General features: G+C 36.3%; 1 protein-coding gene across 1 annotated transcript; it reads right to left on the reverse strand.

Annotated features, from left to right (window-relative positions):
* Positions 1 to 8,379: 8,379 nt before the first annotated feature.
* On the reverse strand, positions 8,380 to 17,991 carry LOC113074759 (protein spinster homolog 3-like). Its single transcript, XM_026247553.1, has 13 exons — positions 17,654 to 17,991; positions 16,191 to 16,441; positions 16,033 to 16,098; positions 14,964 to 15,100; positions 14,604 to 14,755; positions 14,080 to 14,146; positions 13,394 to 13,536; positions 12,776 to 12,928; positions 12,212 to 12,401; positions 11,901 to 11,966; positions 11,641 to 11,739; positions 11,257 to 11,428; positions 8,380 to 9,094 (listed from the first exon to the last, which is right to left on the reverse strand). The coding sequence occupies exons 2-13, from the start codon at positions 16,396 to 16,398 to the stop codon at positions 9,051 to 9,053; spliced, it is 1,497 nt and encodes a 498-aa protein (XP_026103338.1). The 5' UTR covers positions 16,399 to 16,441; positions 17,654 to 17,991; the 3' UTR covers positions 8,380 to 9,050.
* Between the last annotated feature and the right edge of the window lie 251 nt (positions 17,992 to 18,242).

The raw sequence follows: 18,242 nt of genomic DNA on the forward strand, positions 1-18,242 counted from the left end.
GCTAGTTTATTTAGTACTTGCATGACCCACACTGAAATTCTGTTCTGCAAAGCTGAAGCCCACGTTTCATCTCTGGTTTTGCTGATTCTGTGCTTTTACATTCAGGCCAGAAGCTCACACTGCTTTTGTGGAGTAGAAAATCTTGCACCAACTGGAGTTAGCCTAGAATTAGGTTAAAATATATGGGTTCAATTGAGATCAAACTGACTCTAACTGGATTTAATACAATTCACCAAAAATAGCTCTATCAAAAAAAAAAAAAAAAAAAAAAAAAATATATATATATATATATATATATATATATATATATATATATATATATATATATATATATATATATATATATATTAATCAGCAGAAGAGACCATTTTTGAAGGCTCAACTCACTTTGCAGGTGTTTTTAATTGATTTGTTGATTGGCATGTCACCATATTCTAATTTGTTGAGAAGCACCAAACAAATTTTGTTTTCAGAAACTGTGTGCATTTAATTTATTTAATACCCAAGTTTCACAATTTGAGTTGAATTACTGAAATAAATGAACTTTTTCACGACATTCTAATATATTGAGAAGCACCTGTATATATAAAACAAATTTTAAAACAAGGCTTAGAAACACATTAAATTCTGGTTATCTCAGATTTACACAGACACTGGCTTCTGTGTGAATTGCTATGTCTCAATGGTTCTAAAACTGTAAACAAAACAAAAAAAAAGGTATTTGTTTGTATATAAGGATACTATCTTAGATGACTCAAGCTGTTCAAACAGAGAGAACCTGTCCTGTTCATGGCCTAATAAAGGTCAGTATCATTACTGAGGAAGCTGACCTTCAGTGAGTTGACTCTTTGTTGCTGTAGCTTCATTCTCAACCGCTAAAGGTTTGTCATTCCAAGTGACTCCAGGACACGTAAACACAAGAAACCCCAAGCTGTTATTCATTTCCACTACATCATCACGTTGTGGAGAGTTATTCTTGCAATTGGCCATACAGATGAATGCGGTTAGACAGATAAGTGACTGAATACAATATTCCAGGCCAGCTTGGTCATTTCCAGACCACAAGGACGCAGTGGCAAATGAAAATAGAACTTATTGCTTTGGGCTTCACAATGTCAGTGTGATGTGGATTGAATATGCCAGGTCCCTTTATCTCTGCTTTCTTTGCCCTGATCTCTTTTCAAGGGTTAGTTCATGCAAAAAAAACAACAAAAAAATTCAATTCTGTCATCATTTACATATTCTTGTGTAGTTCCAAACATTTATGAGATTCTTTCTTCTGCAGAACACATATTTGGAAGAATGTTTCAAATGGTTCTTTTTTTCCAAAACAACATTGGACCACGTTCACTTTCATTTGTCTGTCTATTTCATACAAGTTTTTTTATGTTTTTTGGAGCCAAGGAGATGTCTGGAGTGTGCCGTGCAGGAAGGTAAAGACCATGTCACTGCTGACCTCCATGACCTTTGACCCCCTCATCCCTTCTGTTTTAGGATGTAAGTGTGGCCACATCAGGGGAGCACAATACGCAAGAATGTCAAACCACCAACGCGCATCACAAAACAGCAGGAAACTCATGGTCAAACCATTCTATTGTTCTGTAAACACAGCTTCACATGAAAAACATACAAACATTGACAAACTCTCACTGACTGCAAAGTAGCTTAGTTCAGATATATCAGAGCCGACATCTTTCTCCCCAGACCCTCGTCTGAATTTTCCACATTTTGTACTTGAACAAAAGACACTAAATTTAGCCTGCAGAAGGAGAGAGAGATGCATAGATGCTAGAAATAGAGAGTCTTTTATCACCGATTTTAATAATGCATCACGCATCTCCATTCTAGACAAGTCTCATTGAAGCAAGGCTGCTCAGTCATGGTAATGTGTCCGTCATTCCTTCCAAATTGCTTCAGTCTGTGTTTGTAGACAGAGACACTGCGACTGTCCTCCTCTAACCCTGCTCACCGCCAAAATCACACACACAGTCTGTGCCCCGAATTCTGATGTCTATCTCCATATTTCATTGAACCATAGACAGACAGACAGACAGAGACAGATAGACAGACAGACAGACAGATAGATAGATAGATAGATAGATAGATAGATAGATAGATAGATAGATAGATAGATAGATAGATAGATAGATAGATAGATAGATAGATAGATAGATAGATAGATAGATAGATAGATAGATGCTTTCCTCTCACAGTCTATGTTCCATGGTGTCTATAGGGACATGATGGGGGCTATTTGAAGTCATAATCCCTTGGATGAACAAGACAGGGATGATCGATAAAGGCTGTAATGAAAGTGTGTGCGCACACAAAGTGCTTTGTGTGTGTTTGGGACAGGATATTTCGAGATGCACACATGCTGGCAGCGCGTGTGCGTGCAAGTGCAAGTACTGATTTAAAAATTGAAACAAATTGAGCCAGTGACTTAGTTCAGCATGAAACTATTTCAGTGTGATATGCAGTATAGTAAACTTTTCAGATTATTGTGTATTTCAGCCTCTGTGGTGCACACTTCAGCACTGTAGTTAGTAGTGGAATGAGGGCCCAGTGTAACCAGATCTCGATGCATCTCTTTGCAGCACAGTCGTGGTCAATATTTTTAGTCGCCGAGTCCTTTGTAATTACCCTCCTGTATTTATGTGTTTGCTTTCTGGATGGTGGCTTAAACACACAGGGAAAGAGAAGAGGAACACAGGAAAGAGAAATGCAACTTGAATGCAGGAATGCTAAATACATGGGAGAGCACACACCACAGATATACTGTGTGATTAAGAGCCTGACCTCAGTTTTGGTCTCATTCTTTTGGTTTTAAGCTATTTTTTATATGCTCTGAGTTAAATATGAAGGGGAAATAAAGACTGGCGTTTGAAAAACTGAAGACTGACAGTTTAAAGAAATTACATCAAGATGCACCCTTTACACAAAATGTAAATGGGCTATAAATTAATTTATATCACTCACATTGTTGTTAGATAATTAAATGTATTGGTGACATACTGATCATTTAGTAGTTCTTAAGAGGAAGTTGGGTAGGAGGTTGGCAGATTTTGAGGCAAACAATTATAGTTTCCAGTGTTTCCAGTACTACCTTTTGGCAATGCTAAACTGCAAAGAAATCATATTTGACCTGAGTTAATGATGTGAATTTGCAGTCGGTATTGAATGTAATTCAATAAAAAGTGTGCACAGAGAAATAGTCAAAAAACAAATTTCTGCTGAGATGTCATTATGAAGACATTAGAGTATGCAAACAAAAGCATAAAAGTTTTTTTTATTTTTTTTACATAATCAAAAACATGCATTGTGAGCGGCGTAGTCTGATTCATGAACAATTGACTCATTATAATCCGGTCCTTTTTAGTAAATCAAAAACATACAGAGCAACCAATGATGTCTAAATTTCAAACAAATTACTCTTTTGAGCAAGTTATTTAATGAATAATTCAAAAAGATGAACCGGTTTAGATCAGCCTGATGAATCCTTGACTGAAGTCAGTCGATCAGAGCACTTACTGAATCAACACCTGACTGAACTACAGGTTATCATTATTTCCAGTGATGTCTATTTTGTGTCAGTAAACTTACTTATTGATTGTCAATTTGACATTTATTATTTTTCTAATAATAAATTAAGATATATTCCTTCCTTGCATATGTTGTATCCCAGTACAACACAGTATATTTCTATGCTAAATTCCGTATCCTTTTTCTCCCAACCATTGTATTGTAATGTATTTGCTTTCAATCTGTGTATTCAAATACATATTTGAACTGCATGTACCCCAAAAAGTTGGGAAGTAGCGATTTACTTTGGCATGTTTTGTCAAAGCAAACAGTGAAGTAAATAGGAACTACCCTTCTTTCTGAGAACAGTTTTCTAAGCTGCTTCATTGCAATGGTAAGAGGAATCCATGTGCTGGGGCTGATCTTAGAGCAATGCTCTTAAGTGAATCCTGACAGGAGTATTAGTGATCTGCAGTTCATTAGCAGACTGTAAGCAACCCAATCAACACATTCACAACAGGTGCTAGAGTAGCAGAAGAGAAAATAACACATGCATGCTTCACAGGTAAAAAATAGCTCACTACAAAACACTGAATATATTACACTGACTGGACTATTCATATGTCTATATAGTAAAACTTCAAATTCAGGCCACAAATATATTTCTTTCGTAATTTTTTTTTTTGCATCATTCTACCAATAAATCATTCAAAACATGAAACAAGTGTTAACAAATAAGAAAAAAGTAAACAGGATCAGTTTTAATTTCATGTTGAATATTTGAATTTGTGTAATACTTCTTTTTTTTCTTCTTGCATGTGTCAAGGAAATACAAACTATTCTTTTGTGTCAGCCCATGTGTGTGGCCTGTACTGTACGATTTACACAGGTTATAAAAATAGACACTGAAACTGGCATTGGCATAACTCCATCCATGTCCTTTGCTCTGAATGCTCTGAATGATGTAGACACATTAGTAATCAAATGTGTGTATGTGCCCTCTGTGATGTCATAGACCCCTCAGGCCGAGGGTGATAAGGCAGGGAGCGGCTTCTTCTTTACCCAACACGAGAGACACTGATAACAAGTCTTTCATCTTGTGTCATCTGGGGCCTATATACTGTAGGTGGACACAGTAGTCTCTCAGTAGAGTAGAGGTAGGCCTAATATGACCCAATGCTGGGGAAGCTACATTATTTTGTTTTTGCAGTACTATCTAATTGGTCATGGAATTTTTTATCATTAAATTCTCTATAACTTACATAAACAAGTGGAAAATATGCAGTACAGTCGAAAAGGTGAGCCATTGTTTGAATCATAGATTTATGTGACCTGTCTTAAAGAACCCATTCACTAGAATCAATCTGCATTCTCCAATGATTCATATGAGAGAGAAAGGACCATTTAGGATGATCCAATCCACTATTGACTTGGAATGGCTTGAGATTTACAACACTATAAATGAGAGAGAGGACCATTCAAGCAATCCACTAGAATGAATCCTCATTGATAATGCTAAGAGAGAGAAAGCGAGCAAGCAGAGACGACGTAAGATGAGCAAGTTTAGGTAGTGATTCCCCAACGCCAGTATGACCCAGCATGACACTGTAGAGCAGCACAGCAAAATACAATTCAATAATAATTACAGCAGTGTAAAGCAGAACTTGAGTTATTTAGGTCATAGTATCATCATAATTCAACATTTTAATAAACAGCACAGCAGATTACAAAGGAAAACAGCCTAGCACATCTCAAGTTCACCCGGAGAGTTACTGTAAGGCGGTTTGTTCTTTGGTATTGTTCAGATGCCAGATAAAGCAAAGCACATCAATAATTTACTGTTTGTGAAAGTATCAGTGTGTTTGTGCATAGAATATTGCGTGTGCTTAAACTGCATGGCTCTCATGTAGGGTTATGAAATGCACACTAGGACTAAGTAAACACTATCCATGTATACTTTATCTCTCTCTCTCTCTCCTGTTGGCTTACCATAACACTTTTCATTGATCGCCCTGTAAATTTATTAGCTATTGTGACAGCTTCCTGTCAGGTTCAGCAGGCGATCAGGGGAAACACACGACTGCTCAGATAAAGGGAGGGCATACAATACCTATTGTGTCCTAATTACGGGTCAAGCTATTGCCCGAATGGATTGTTTTCTCAGGTATGCGTGCACGTTTGTTTCTATGTGTGTGTGTGTCCATGTTTTCTCAGTGTGGTTATGCATGTACCTTCTCATTCAAACCGAAGAATGAAGCCTGGCGCTAAAAAGGCTTTCAAATTCCAACCGCAAGGTCAGAACAACAAGAAAGCGTGGATGAGAAGACCAAAACAGGCTAGAGGAAATGGATTTGAGCCAAAGGCAAACAAAGAAGCGACAATGGCTATAAATGAATTACCTTGACCTCTGTGCGGTCAATGGCACTTTGAGTTTAAGTTCAGTGTTATGAGGAAAGTATTTGAAAGGGTGTGCACTGGACTAGTTACATGAATGGAAAACTATATTATCTGTCCTGTCAATAATGCCAGACAGCACAGTCACAAGAATATCTTGACATCTATTAAGCTCACGACTAATTTTAAACCCTGGGAATGAGCTTCGAGTAGAGTTTGTATAAGTGATGACAAACTGACTGCCTGTCTGAAGCAAGTGTCTCAGTTTATGTTTGGAGGTCATTGTTTGAGCATTATTTTTCATGTATTTTATTTTGTATGTGATATCTGTCAGAGGGTTTGGGGCTTGTTGGTATTTTGAGTTTATGTGTAATGACAGTGTTTAGCTGGATGATTGACAGCCCCGTTTCAAAACAGGCAGCATGTCTTACAGGCATTGAATACACACTGAGAGATAAATAGGACTGACTGATTTATTTCCTAACCCTGACCTTAACGGACGGCGAGTGTTAAGGCTCATGTAACCTGTACGTATCATATCAAATATCAGCAACAGCTATTCAGTCCTACTAAAGCAATAATCAATAATGGATCATTCCGGACTGCACTAATATAAGATGACATGAAAAGTTATGTACAGGTAGTGCGTAATACTGCTTAACATACACTACAGGACTTTGCTAATACCTGAAATAGATTTTTAATTACCTTCATCATGAGTGCTAATGAGCCTTGGGATCTCTAAGGACCACCAATGAAATTACCACAGGTTCAACAGTAATGGCAAATCGTGCACTTTTGTGTCTCTTGGCACAAAGTATTTTCTGACATTACATGCACCTTGCATTAAAAAGAAGCAAGTTCTAAATAGATCAAATTGGAGATTTTGGCTTGTCCCACCTCAGAAGTCGTGACCCTCTCTTGATTTTCAATTCACTGTAGCAAAATTTAGAATTTTGAACATATCACCAAAATTAAAAATCAATGGAAAATGAATAGAAAACAGCTCATATAGCTGAGGTGCCTTGTCCAACACTGAAAATATAAATAACCATACTTCGAAATTCTAACTATCACATTAGACACGTCCTTCTCTGTTATTTCAGTAATACGAAATATGTTCAGGTTATGAATGTTTTGCAGTGGTTTAAACATAAGTATATTCTGCCATCTACTGTTGCTTAGGGGTATGACAGAATTTAACAGTTAAGTCGTGGCCAAACGTTTTGGCAGTGACATTAATTTAGTGTTTCGCAAAGTTTGCTGCTTCATTATTTATAGATTATTTTTCCACATATTTCTATAATATACTGAAAAACGATGATAAGCATATCATAAGTTTTTATTGGCAAAAATATATATAATGAGTCAATATTTTACAATGAAGACCCTTGTTCTTCGTACCCTCTGCAATTCACTCTGGCATGCTGTATATTACCGGAGTACCTGATTAACTAGATACTCACCTTTTGAGGACAGACCACAGACAGGTTCTCTATGGGACTCAGATCCGGGGAGTTGCCCGGACACGGATCCAAAATTCTTTATCACTCTTGCTTTGTGACATGCATCTCCATCATGCTGGATCATTGGAAGAAGTCACTCTTGCGGGATGTTTTGATATCATTCTTTATTCATGGCAGTGTATTTGGGCAGAATTATAAGAGAGCCCATTCCCCAACTCCACACATGAATGGTCTCAGGATGCTTCTCTGTTGGCACAATACAGGACTCATGGTAGCTTTCACCTTTTCATCTTCAAACAATTGATTTTCCAGGTGTCCCAAACAGTCGGAGGGGAGCTTCATCAGAGAAAATAACTTTGCACCAGTCTCCTACTGTCCAATCCTTGTACTTCCTGCAGAATTTCAGTCTATCCTTGACGTTTTTCTTGAAGAAGTGGCTTCTTTTCTGCTGTTCTTGACACCACACCATTGTCCAAAAGTCTTCACCTCACAGTGCATGCAGATGCTCTCACATCAACCTGCTGCCATTCCTGAGCAAACTCTGCACTGGTGGTGACACGATTACATAGCTGACTCCTCAGGAGACGTTCCTGGTGCTTGCTTGACACTCTGGGATGGCCTGAAGACTTCGCTGCAGTCAAAGCTCTCTCCTTGAAGTTCTTGATGATCCAGTCAATGTTTCTTTCAGGTGCAAAATTATTTGTAGCAATTTCATTGCATGTGAGCCCATTTTGATGCAAAGTGAAGTTGGCTCCATGTGTTTCTTTGGAGGTAACTAGCTAGCAAAACACAATGGAATGAAACACTACTTCTCTTCTTTTATACCAATCAGTCTGCTCTTACAATCCATTAGTATGATAGTGATTTTACCTGTTAGTACTCATTCACACCGTCACATGTGCTGCTGATATGACAAGTCAGTTAATGTTAGCTGGTCATTTTGCACCAGTTTCAAAAGTTTTGGCAGTGACACAACACAACAGCTTAAGCTGCAAACTTTGCAAAACAAAATTTATTTCACTCCCCAAATTTTGGCCATGACAGTATGTAAATGGAAATTATATTGCAGGCAAACCATGAAAATAAAAAGCATTTACATTTATTTAAAAGGTTTTTGTAAAAAAAAAAAAAAAAAAAAAAAAAAAAAAGTATTAACCAATAAAATATACAAAATAAAATCGTACAGTACAAATAATAAAGACATTTAAATAACCTGTTCATTTGCTACACATTTCCAGTCTCAGTCTGTACACTGGAGAAACTAATTTGAAACATACAGTTTTTCAAGCTTTCAGTTTTAGTCTTGAAGGGGATGTTCTCCCCCTTGTTCCCCTGAGATTCTATTTAGTAACGCACAGCTACTGAGAGAAGAAAGCAGGACGAAAGCTCCCAATTACTATTTTTAAAACATAAACAAGTAAAAATTACAAAAATATATCTAAAAAAAAAAAATCACAGTAAGGCAGTTTATTTTAACATATGGGAAATGTGCAAGACAATGATAAGTCACAAGTGTAAGGCATCACTAATTGAAAAATGTTAGTAAGAAATGTATACTCAAATTTTTTTACAAATCTGTCCATTGATTCCGTGTCTCATCTCATTCATTCACAAGTGTCTGCTTAATGCAGCAAAGCTCATCCAAGGTCTTGGTAGGTGTTTAAAAGGTCACACTGACTCTGTGGTTGTCTCTAGTGGTTCAGCAGCTTGTCCTGAATTGAAGAAGACAGAAAGAAAATTATTCAAATATATGTATTTATGTACCGCTATGGAGTAACACTACAAACCGGCTCCAAGATTGCATTCTTGACACCCTTTCACATTTCAAAACGGGTCCTTTGACCTGTAATATTATTAGATTTGGCCATCAATAAATCAGAAATTTACAAGTACAGAAAGAGCTGCAGTAAACCAGCAAATATGAGGACAGAGGAAGCCACTCTGGCTAATCTCACTTATACCGGTTTACAGCTAATCTCATGGTTTTATCTCTCTTTATAGATATTTGAAATATTAAAAAATAAAAATAAAAATATATATATATTTTATATATATATATATATATATATATATATATATATATATATATATATATATATATATATATATATATATATATATATATATATATATATTTTAAAAGATGTATCTTATGATCACCAACGTTGCATTTATTTGATTAAAGCTGCAGTAGGGAACTTTTGACGCTCTAGCGGTTAATAAACAGAACTGCTTGCGTCTTGCGGAAGAACATCGTAGCCGGAACTACTTCTCTCTGTTTATGTCTATGAAGAATCACAAAGGTACTGGGTTACTCCGCCGCGGTACCCCGAAGCAATCTAAAATAGTCTGAATATAAACACTTATTATAGCTGCACCCTAGTGATTCAGGACAAGCCAAAAACACGGTTTGGAAAATGGATTCATGGTGTACTCGCTTATTATGTTCATTTTTCTACATTTTGAACACAAACAAAGTTACGGACCGCAGCTCTGATTGGTTGTTTTTTACCGGGAGCGCATGACTTTCTGCAAATGGCAATAGGACCACTGGGAGGAGCCAGAGGAGCTTGATTTTTTCCACAGATTATCTGTCTCATATTCTACTGTCAGGACATAATGACAGGTTTAATAAATATGTAAAAAATATTTTTTTATCAAAAAAGTTCCCTACAGCACCTTTAATATAAATTAAAAACAGTAATATAAACAGTTTAAACGTATGACTTATTGCCAGTTTTCTTTTGTAGTGTATTTTAAAATGTGATTTATTTATGTGATGTCAAAGCTGAACTTTTAAGATGGATTAATAAAAGTAATTTCTCAATTAATGAATTTAAGTATTAATTTCTAGTTTAATTCCTTAAAAGTAAAAAAAAATGCACACAAATTTATATTATATTTTTATTTCATATGCACACATTTCTGTCATAAACATCAACTCTGAGCTTTGTGTTAAAATCCCACCATATCTGGCGCCACAGGTTTGGTCACAGTGTAATCTTTTATTCTTTGTAACTAGCTAGCAGACGATATTATCTGTGCATTTGGATCAACTTTTTACTGATGTAATCATTTAACAGCCTGACATAATGGCTTTTGTTGTCAACAATTAATCAGTGACTATAAATTGCTATGTTAAAGTAAATGTCCTTTATATTTAATATTGTTATTGTGTTTTTCAAATCTGCCTACTACTAGATTTGTGCTGTGCATTCATTAAATGCTTCACTTTTTTTTTTTTTTTGTTCTTTTTTTTTTCTACTTACATAAAATCAAACCAGTTGATTATGTCCAAGAACATACAAGTATTATCAAAAGGCCCCAAGAAGCCTGGACAGACTGTAATTCAATTTAATTAAATTAAATGTTCCCTCCTGGTGGAATGAACTCCCCAACTCAATCCGAGCAGCTGAGTCCTTAGCCATCTTCAAGAATCGGCTTAAAACACATCTCTTCCATCTTTATTTGACCCTTTAACTTTTACACTCACTATTCTAATTCTATTCTTTAAAAAATCTAACTACCTTTCTAATCTTTTTGTATTCTATTTTCTTTTCATTTATTATGCAATTGTATATGTTTGTGTGTGTGTGTGTGTGTATGTGTAAAGACCTCTAACTAGCTTGCTCTATTCTTTTTTTTATTTTTTATTATTCTATCTGTTTTCTTTTTATTTATTATATTAATTAAAATCCCATGCTACGTGTACTGTGTTAACCTAACTGAGACTTGTTATAGCACTTATATATCATTGCTCTTTTTGTTGTTTTTGATTGCTTCCACTGTCTTCATCTGTAAGTCGCTTTGGATAAAAGCGTCTGCTAAATGAATAAATGTAAAAGTAAATGTAATTACAATAGCATGTTTTTACCTGAAGTGAGCAGTTCTGCTGCTTTCCTGTCCTCTTTGATATACAGAGAGGTCGTTAAAAAAAACAGGCCTCCCAGAATCCCAATTAAGGGGCACAAAAGCATGCTATATTCCAGTCTACGGAAATCCCAGCTGGGAGATCCTGGATCGTACTTGAACAGAGCATCTGAGATCTGGACAAAACACACAACAAGATAACAGTCTTTTGTCTTTTATATTACACGGTGAAAAAAAATTAAATATGCCAAAACCATTGCTGTTTCACAAGGTGCAATTTTGTATCCAGCAGTGTCATGTATTCCAAAGCACTTCTGTATAGTGACAGCATAGCCTTTGACCCCACTACTATTTTATATGAAAGTGCTGTGTATTAAAATATGCTTACCGCACCAATAAGGTATGGACTTCCTGCATCTCCAAGGAGATGACAGACCATAATCTGTAAGGCTTCAGCTGTCGCTCTTCTAGTAGGCACAACAACATACTAAAAAAAGAATAAGATTTAAAAGATGTCATTTATAAACAACATCTTTCGGCAGTTGTAATATAATAATCACACACTTGAAAATTAATAACAATTAATTAAACAGTACACCAGTGTTCTCAACGTTTCTAAAGTTGTATCGAGAAGCGTAAACCTCTCACCAGCAGAATGTCCGCCAGAAGAGCCCAGTTGAGCGACAGCAAAGTCTCTCCAATAGCAATGAATGTCTGTATTATGGCACAGAAAAAAAAAATATTTAGAGACCTGCTGGTCACAGAATTGCATTCTGTTTACGCCAGTAGGGTGCAGTGTTGTTTAAAATGTTCATTGTATGGACAAAAACAGTTGAAACATTCTCGTTTGCCACAGAAGAAAGTCAGTCATACAGGTTTGAATTTTACATTTCGAGCAAAATATTTCTTTAACAGTAATGCAAATACACAAACTAAGAGCGTGGCTGATCTTTGCTTACGTATGCGGCCGGGATGCTGGTGGCCGCCAGGAAGATGGCTATGAAAAAGCAGGGGGAGGAACTGAGCATGCCGACAGCACATATGATAGGATCTGCGTTGGGCAGTCTGTCTCTCAGCTTCTTTGATATGAAGGTCCCCAGAAACACTCCCACAATCCCTGTCACCACTGTGATTGCTCCAAAGATGTAACTTTCACAAGAGAAAGAAGAAACAGTGTGATGATATTCAATTTCAGGCTCCAATTCTCCGTTTTTTTCCTTGCAGAACCTCCCAGACCAGTTTGACTAGTCAAGCTCATACATATACTCTATAAGCAGATCACCTCAGTTTGGTAGAAATCTGGTAGAAATCGCTGAGAAACATAATAAACAGATATTCTGACAGGATTGCAAGAGCAAAAACGGCTGCATCTAACCAAGGATCAAGCTGATATGAACACTATCACTCTGCGGTTGAACCAGACTTTGGCTTATCTCACATTTACTAGTCTACCGTTAACCTCACTGCTTTCCTCTAAAATCTGTCCAATTATATAAAGTCAAAAGGCAAGAGACTTGCTGTACCTGTCTATAGGGTTACAGGGCTCTTCTTTGCAAGGTGGTCTGAGACCCTGTGTAACCTGTGCACGAGACAGGAAGGTGGGGGTCCAGAAGGCCAGAGCCCCTGTGACGAAAGCCATAGCAGTCACGCCAAGAGAAGACCAGACAAAACTCCGACTGGAAAGGAGGCACAGATCCATAACACAATAAATAGCCATATTTCTACTAATTCGTGAGATCCTAAAGAGCAGTCATTCTCTAACTTTTTGATCCAAAGGGACCACTTTGTCCAACACAATATTATCCCCATATTAGAGATTTCCTCACTGTTTCAACACTGTTTGTTTTCTATTTTTTTATATTAACAGAAACAGGGAGTATTTATAGCCTATCTTGAATTAATTAAAAATTAATTACAATATGTATGTTTTTCGGCTAAAGTAATATTTAAGGGAGAAAAAGGACATCTACATCACTTTTTTGTGTGTTGTTAGCATTTTATTTAGATTTTATATATAATAAGTCACCCTGTGCCCACAAGTTAACAAAAGTCCTAGAGCATAAGAAACTACAATCATGACAAAAGTTATGAGCACATGCCAGATTGAATGATATGTAACTTGAATCTCCACAATGACTTACTTCTTCAGGAGGTACTTGACATCCTCAATATAAGTAGTGCTTTCCATGGCTGCTCCTCCTTTGTTCTCAGAGGCTCCACGAGGAGGTTCAGGAACCAGAAACATCAGTAGCAGCAGACCCAGTCCTCCTAGAGCTGGACTGAACTACATCAGAACTAAACAATCAGCTCACTTTTCTTTTATGAATGCGCAAGGTATTTGTCTCGATTATATTAAATCAATATATGCCAACATTGAAAATCCATTAAAATAATCATTAATGATGTACCGAATCTTGTAAATGACATTTTAATTTTACTTTAGCATCTTCGGCTTTGGTTTAAGTCAGCTTTAAACTTGAAATTGTATTTAATATATTTCATTCTTTGATGTTTGAGATCCAATAATTCCTAGACCCTCTGCTGTGAACCTCTTGTTTAAGAGCAATGTTTTAGTGAGAACACAGCATATCAAGTGCTTTACCACTGATTCATTTTAAAGTGATTCTTTTTAGCTTGAATGTAGTACAGTTATGCAATAGGAGTCCAAGGAAATCCAATAAGACTAAAATCTAATGCAATACAGAGCCTATTTATAGTGGCTACATTCAAGTCGACTGCTTTATAACGAGATTAACACAATATTAAATCTAACACAGTGAAGCTGTAACAGTACTTTTATATACTTATAAAAGATATATTCCCTTACCCTCAGGGCCCAACGCCAGTCCCCTGTTGCATTAGCTATAGTTGCCCCCAGAATATATCCAAGACCACTGAATGAAGATTTAAACACATTTAAAGAGTAAAAAAAAAAAAAAAAGTCTTGCCAATATATAGAAAATGTGGTATACAATCCCACATAAACAAGAGTTGAGATTGTGATATTATACAACAGTTCAAGAAACAAGAGGCTAATATTTAGTAAGCTACACTGACACAGTCTTGACATTTAATTAGTCTATTTTTGCTACAGCAAAACAAAAATTGTTCCAAACCAACCTACAGAATTATCGTTCGACATCTCAGAGCAACAGTATTCTGGACAAATCAGTTAAGTAAATGACTCAATGAGGAACTTGTTTCATTCTGAAATGAATCAGAGTTTACGAATAAATGGTTTGAATAAATGAGTCAATGACACACTCATAAAGACATTAAACATAAGCAGAGTCATACAAATAGTGAAAAGTCTATATAAGTCTGTATGTCTTTTGGCAGTAAGGCCTTCACCTTCCAACTGGTATGAAGATGTAGAAGAAGGAGATCATGAGCGTTCTCTTGTTGCCAGTAAACAAGTCACCAATGATAGTAGGTGCTATGGTGGAGTAACTGGCCTCTCCTGTACCGACTAAGGCCCTTGTCAGGACTAGAATCCAGAAGTGCTGTTGTAAGAATAAAGACAAAAAAACTACATGAAATAACAAAATTAATTTCTGCTCTTAGAATTTCAACACTGTAAAAAAAGGAAAAAAGGAAATAAGATATTGATTATAGGTATAGGTACAATATGATATATTTACACATAAACGTTGGGAGACTTAAAGATTACACTGGAATTCCAAAATTTTCCATAAAGACTTTATACTGTACCGAATTTTTGACAAAAGAGCTCCCTAGTGTTGTGACAATCCACACAACCATCCCAACGATCATGATAACCTTCCTGTTATAGCGATCTCCGAGGTAACCAAAAACTGGTGCCAAGAACATAAAGCTACAGATAAAAACTGTAAATATGTTAATGCATGGTTGATGGCAAAGATACACTACAGTTCAGAGGTTTGGCGCTGTAAGAATTAAAAAAAAATGTTTTTGAAAGACATCTCTTTATGATTATCAAGGTTATCAATAAATTTATAGAAATATTGTTATATTTTAAAATCTTTGAATATGTTTTAACATGTAATTTCTTCCTGTGATAGCAAAGCTGAATTTTCAGCAGCCATCTCTCCAGGCTTCAGTTACATGATCCTTCAGAAATCATTTCTATTTGCTGATTTGGTGCTCAAGAAACTTTTTTATTATTATTATCATCAACAAACACTTGTGTTGCTTAATACTTTTCTTGTCGAAAATTACCTTTTTTCCTTTTGATTAATAAAAGTTAAAAGTTATAATATATAATATATAATAAAAGTTCTTTTCTGTCACTTATGTGATTAATTTAATGCATCACTGCTGACATTTGTCTACTTATATACTTTTCTACTTATATGTCAACAAATGTTTCTACTTCTATGTCATTAGATTTCACAACAATAGATATAAAACATGATAAAGTGTAACAGTGTCATTTATGGATTATACAAATTCATGTAGCAAACTGTATTATTTTAATGACTATCAGTAAGCAGAAAAGTCAACCAACTTGCAGTTTAGAGTTAAGAGCTTGAAACTTTAAATATGAAACTGCAAACCAAATCAGTCTTAGAATAGGTGATAAAGCCTTATTGGCTCTTTCAAGTAATGCATGCTACAAGATCAATTGCCTACAAGTTTAAACAGATCCACTTGTGTTTGGGTTTGTTACTAAAATGACAGAAAAAGACCTATCAGATAATCTCCAACAAGGAAGTACTCTTTTAAAAACCAGTTGTGCAATATTCTCTTCCCATTTACTGTATTTTCAGTGTAATGTACTGCAAACTCAAACTGATACCTGTCTGTAGGAGGCCAGATGTGCTGTCAGAGATTCCAAAGTAATTCTGGATGCTAAGCAGCACACCTGGAATAGAACCAGAACAACGTCTGTCACTTTTTATAGTGACTCTCTGTGAACCATCCCACTCGATTTGGCTTTGATGAGAGTGTGCTCACCTGCTATAGTATAACGGTCCATATAGTTGAGGAGATTGATATAGCAGAGCACTGCCACTGTGATGTAGGCGCGTTTCTGAGAGATGGAGTTTGTTCGCATGGAGGGTTCATCACTATCTGGTGGCTCAGAGCTCAAGGAGTCATAGTGTACAGATGAGATTGAGCGGAGGCTTAAGCGGGTTCTTGGTCTGGGTTGGTTGGAGGTCATGATGCCCACTGTCTCTATGATTGCAGAAAGACTTTTTTTGTCTCTATAAAAAGAACAATGACTTGTAAGCACTTGAAAGATAGTAAAGTGCCAAAACATTGTGATTTCCAAGCCCTCTTGCACCAACTGTGGCAATAACCTCACAATTGGATTCATGTGATTCCAGGACACTGGAAAAGCACAGGTCTGGAGTGTAGTCACAATCACTGAACACAGCTTGTGACAAATGCTTCATATGGAGATAAACAATCAGTGGTGTTTTATCAAATAATTTGTTTTGCCGGACTGGGAAAACGTTACTTGTATTTTGTGCAAATGATGTTGAACGTCATTATAGTTGATGTCTAGAAGATTTTTACGCTTACCCAGTGAGACTAACTTACTAGCTTTCTACCATTTTAAGTTCTGTTTAAAGTGATGCCATTTTGATTACTTGCCATTACCAATCTTTGGTTTTACTAGATTTGCGAAAGTAAAACTGTGGTTAGACTTCCTGAATAATTGAGCCAGGAAACCAAACCATTTTTAAAAAATTGATTTAGAGTTATAATGGATACTGATGAACAAAAGCTTCTGTCATGATTTGACATGTAAAACCAAATACAGAGCGCATTTGACTATAAATATAAATATATATGTCTCTGTGTGTGTGCGTGTATGTCTATGTGTATATAAATATAAATATCGCACCATTTTTTTTCTTCTTCTTCGTCTTTCCTGCATTACAGAAGACGAGACCATTTCTTGAGAATTAAAAGTGGACAGGAACTTGTAATCTCAAAATTCGTTGTGAACTTACTAGTTGCACACAGCAACCTATCTTGTTACTCTCTCAACCCACAAGCTAGATGCTATTTTAGAATATTTTAAAACAAAATTATTGTTAATGTTTTATTGTGTTATATTATTATATAATATTAAATAAGAAGGATTGAACAGATTAAGCTTCCTTTTAGTGGTAGTCTGAACAGACGATACCAAATGGGTATCATTAGAAGAGTTCAGGTCCAGACTGATTTCCTCAGCAGACCGCAAGCAATGCCACTGTTGTGCGGATTAACTGCATGACCAGCAGGACAATGCCAAATGATTGTTCAGCTTTGAATATGAAATGCAGCTAGTCTTTAATAAATTGCGGTTATGGTATATCTCGGTACTTCAGTTAACATTTTTGTGCAATCATTCAGATGGAACATTTCATTAGAAAATCATTTTACCTTGACAGTTTCAATGATTGAAGCATAAAGGTACTTACGCTTTAGTCGATGTGCCTCAATGCCAAGTGACACTCTAATCAATGTTTTCGGTCTTTTTGAAAGCTTTTTCTTCCTTTCTATTTCTTTTTTGCTGTGTTTGTTGAGATGCCACTTGTAGAAACAGAAAAGCATTCCAGTGTGAAAACAGCACGCTGCAGAGTTAGAAGTTACACTCAAGCCCTGCCCCCTTTTCTCTGGTAACACGAAGAAGAAGAAGAGTTCCTCCTTGTGTCGCAATTTAGACCACAAACCAGTAGATTTTGATCTCAATGCTGTCTTCATACTTTCTGTTTCACACCAATCTATTACCCAGGTCAACAAGGTCCAGTACCGCCGCTACCTATACGCAGTGTACGCAGTTTGTGTAGGGGTGGCGCCCGGGTGGGGGGGGTGGGGGGGGGCACCATCCCAGTTACTCAGTAAAAAAGAATTAATAAAAGGGCGCATTTCCCCCGCGCTCGCAAACGCTCACACCTCAGGTTTGCGGGTGAATGCCCTTAACTGATGGATGAACATCTATAGATAGCATATATGCCCATAGGAAAAAAAAACTGGCATAAAGTTGGGCTGATGGTGGACGTTCGATAT

This window comes from Carassius auratus, chromosome 5, assembly GCF_003368295.1.
Source record: "Carassius auratus strain Wakin chromosome 5, ASM336829v1, whole genome shotgun sequence".
Classification (NCBI taxonomy): Eukaryota; Metazoa; Chordata; class Actinopteri; order Cypriniformes; family Cyprinidae; genus Carassius; species Carassius auratus.

Coding starts and splice junctions, on each gene's coding strand:
- LOC113074759 (XM_026247553.1), bottom strand. CDS start 16,398: ATGACCTCCAACCAACCCAGACCAAGAACCCGCTTAAGCCTCCGCTCA. Junction 15,101..16,032: donor ATCTGGCCTCCTACAGACAG/GTATCAGTTTGA, acceptor ACATATTTACAG/TTTTTATCTGTAGCTTTATG. Junction 14,147..14,603: donor ATCTTCATACCAGTTGGAAG/GTGAAGGCCTTA, acceptor ATCTTCATTCAG/TGGTCTTGGATATATTCTGG.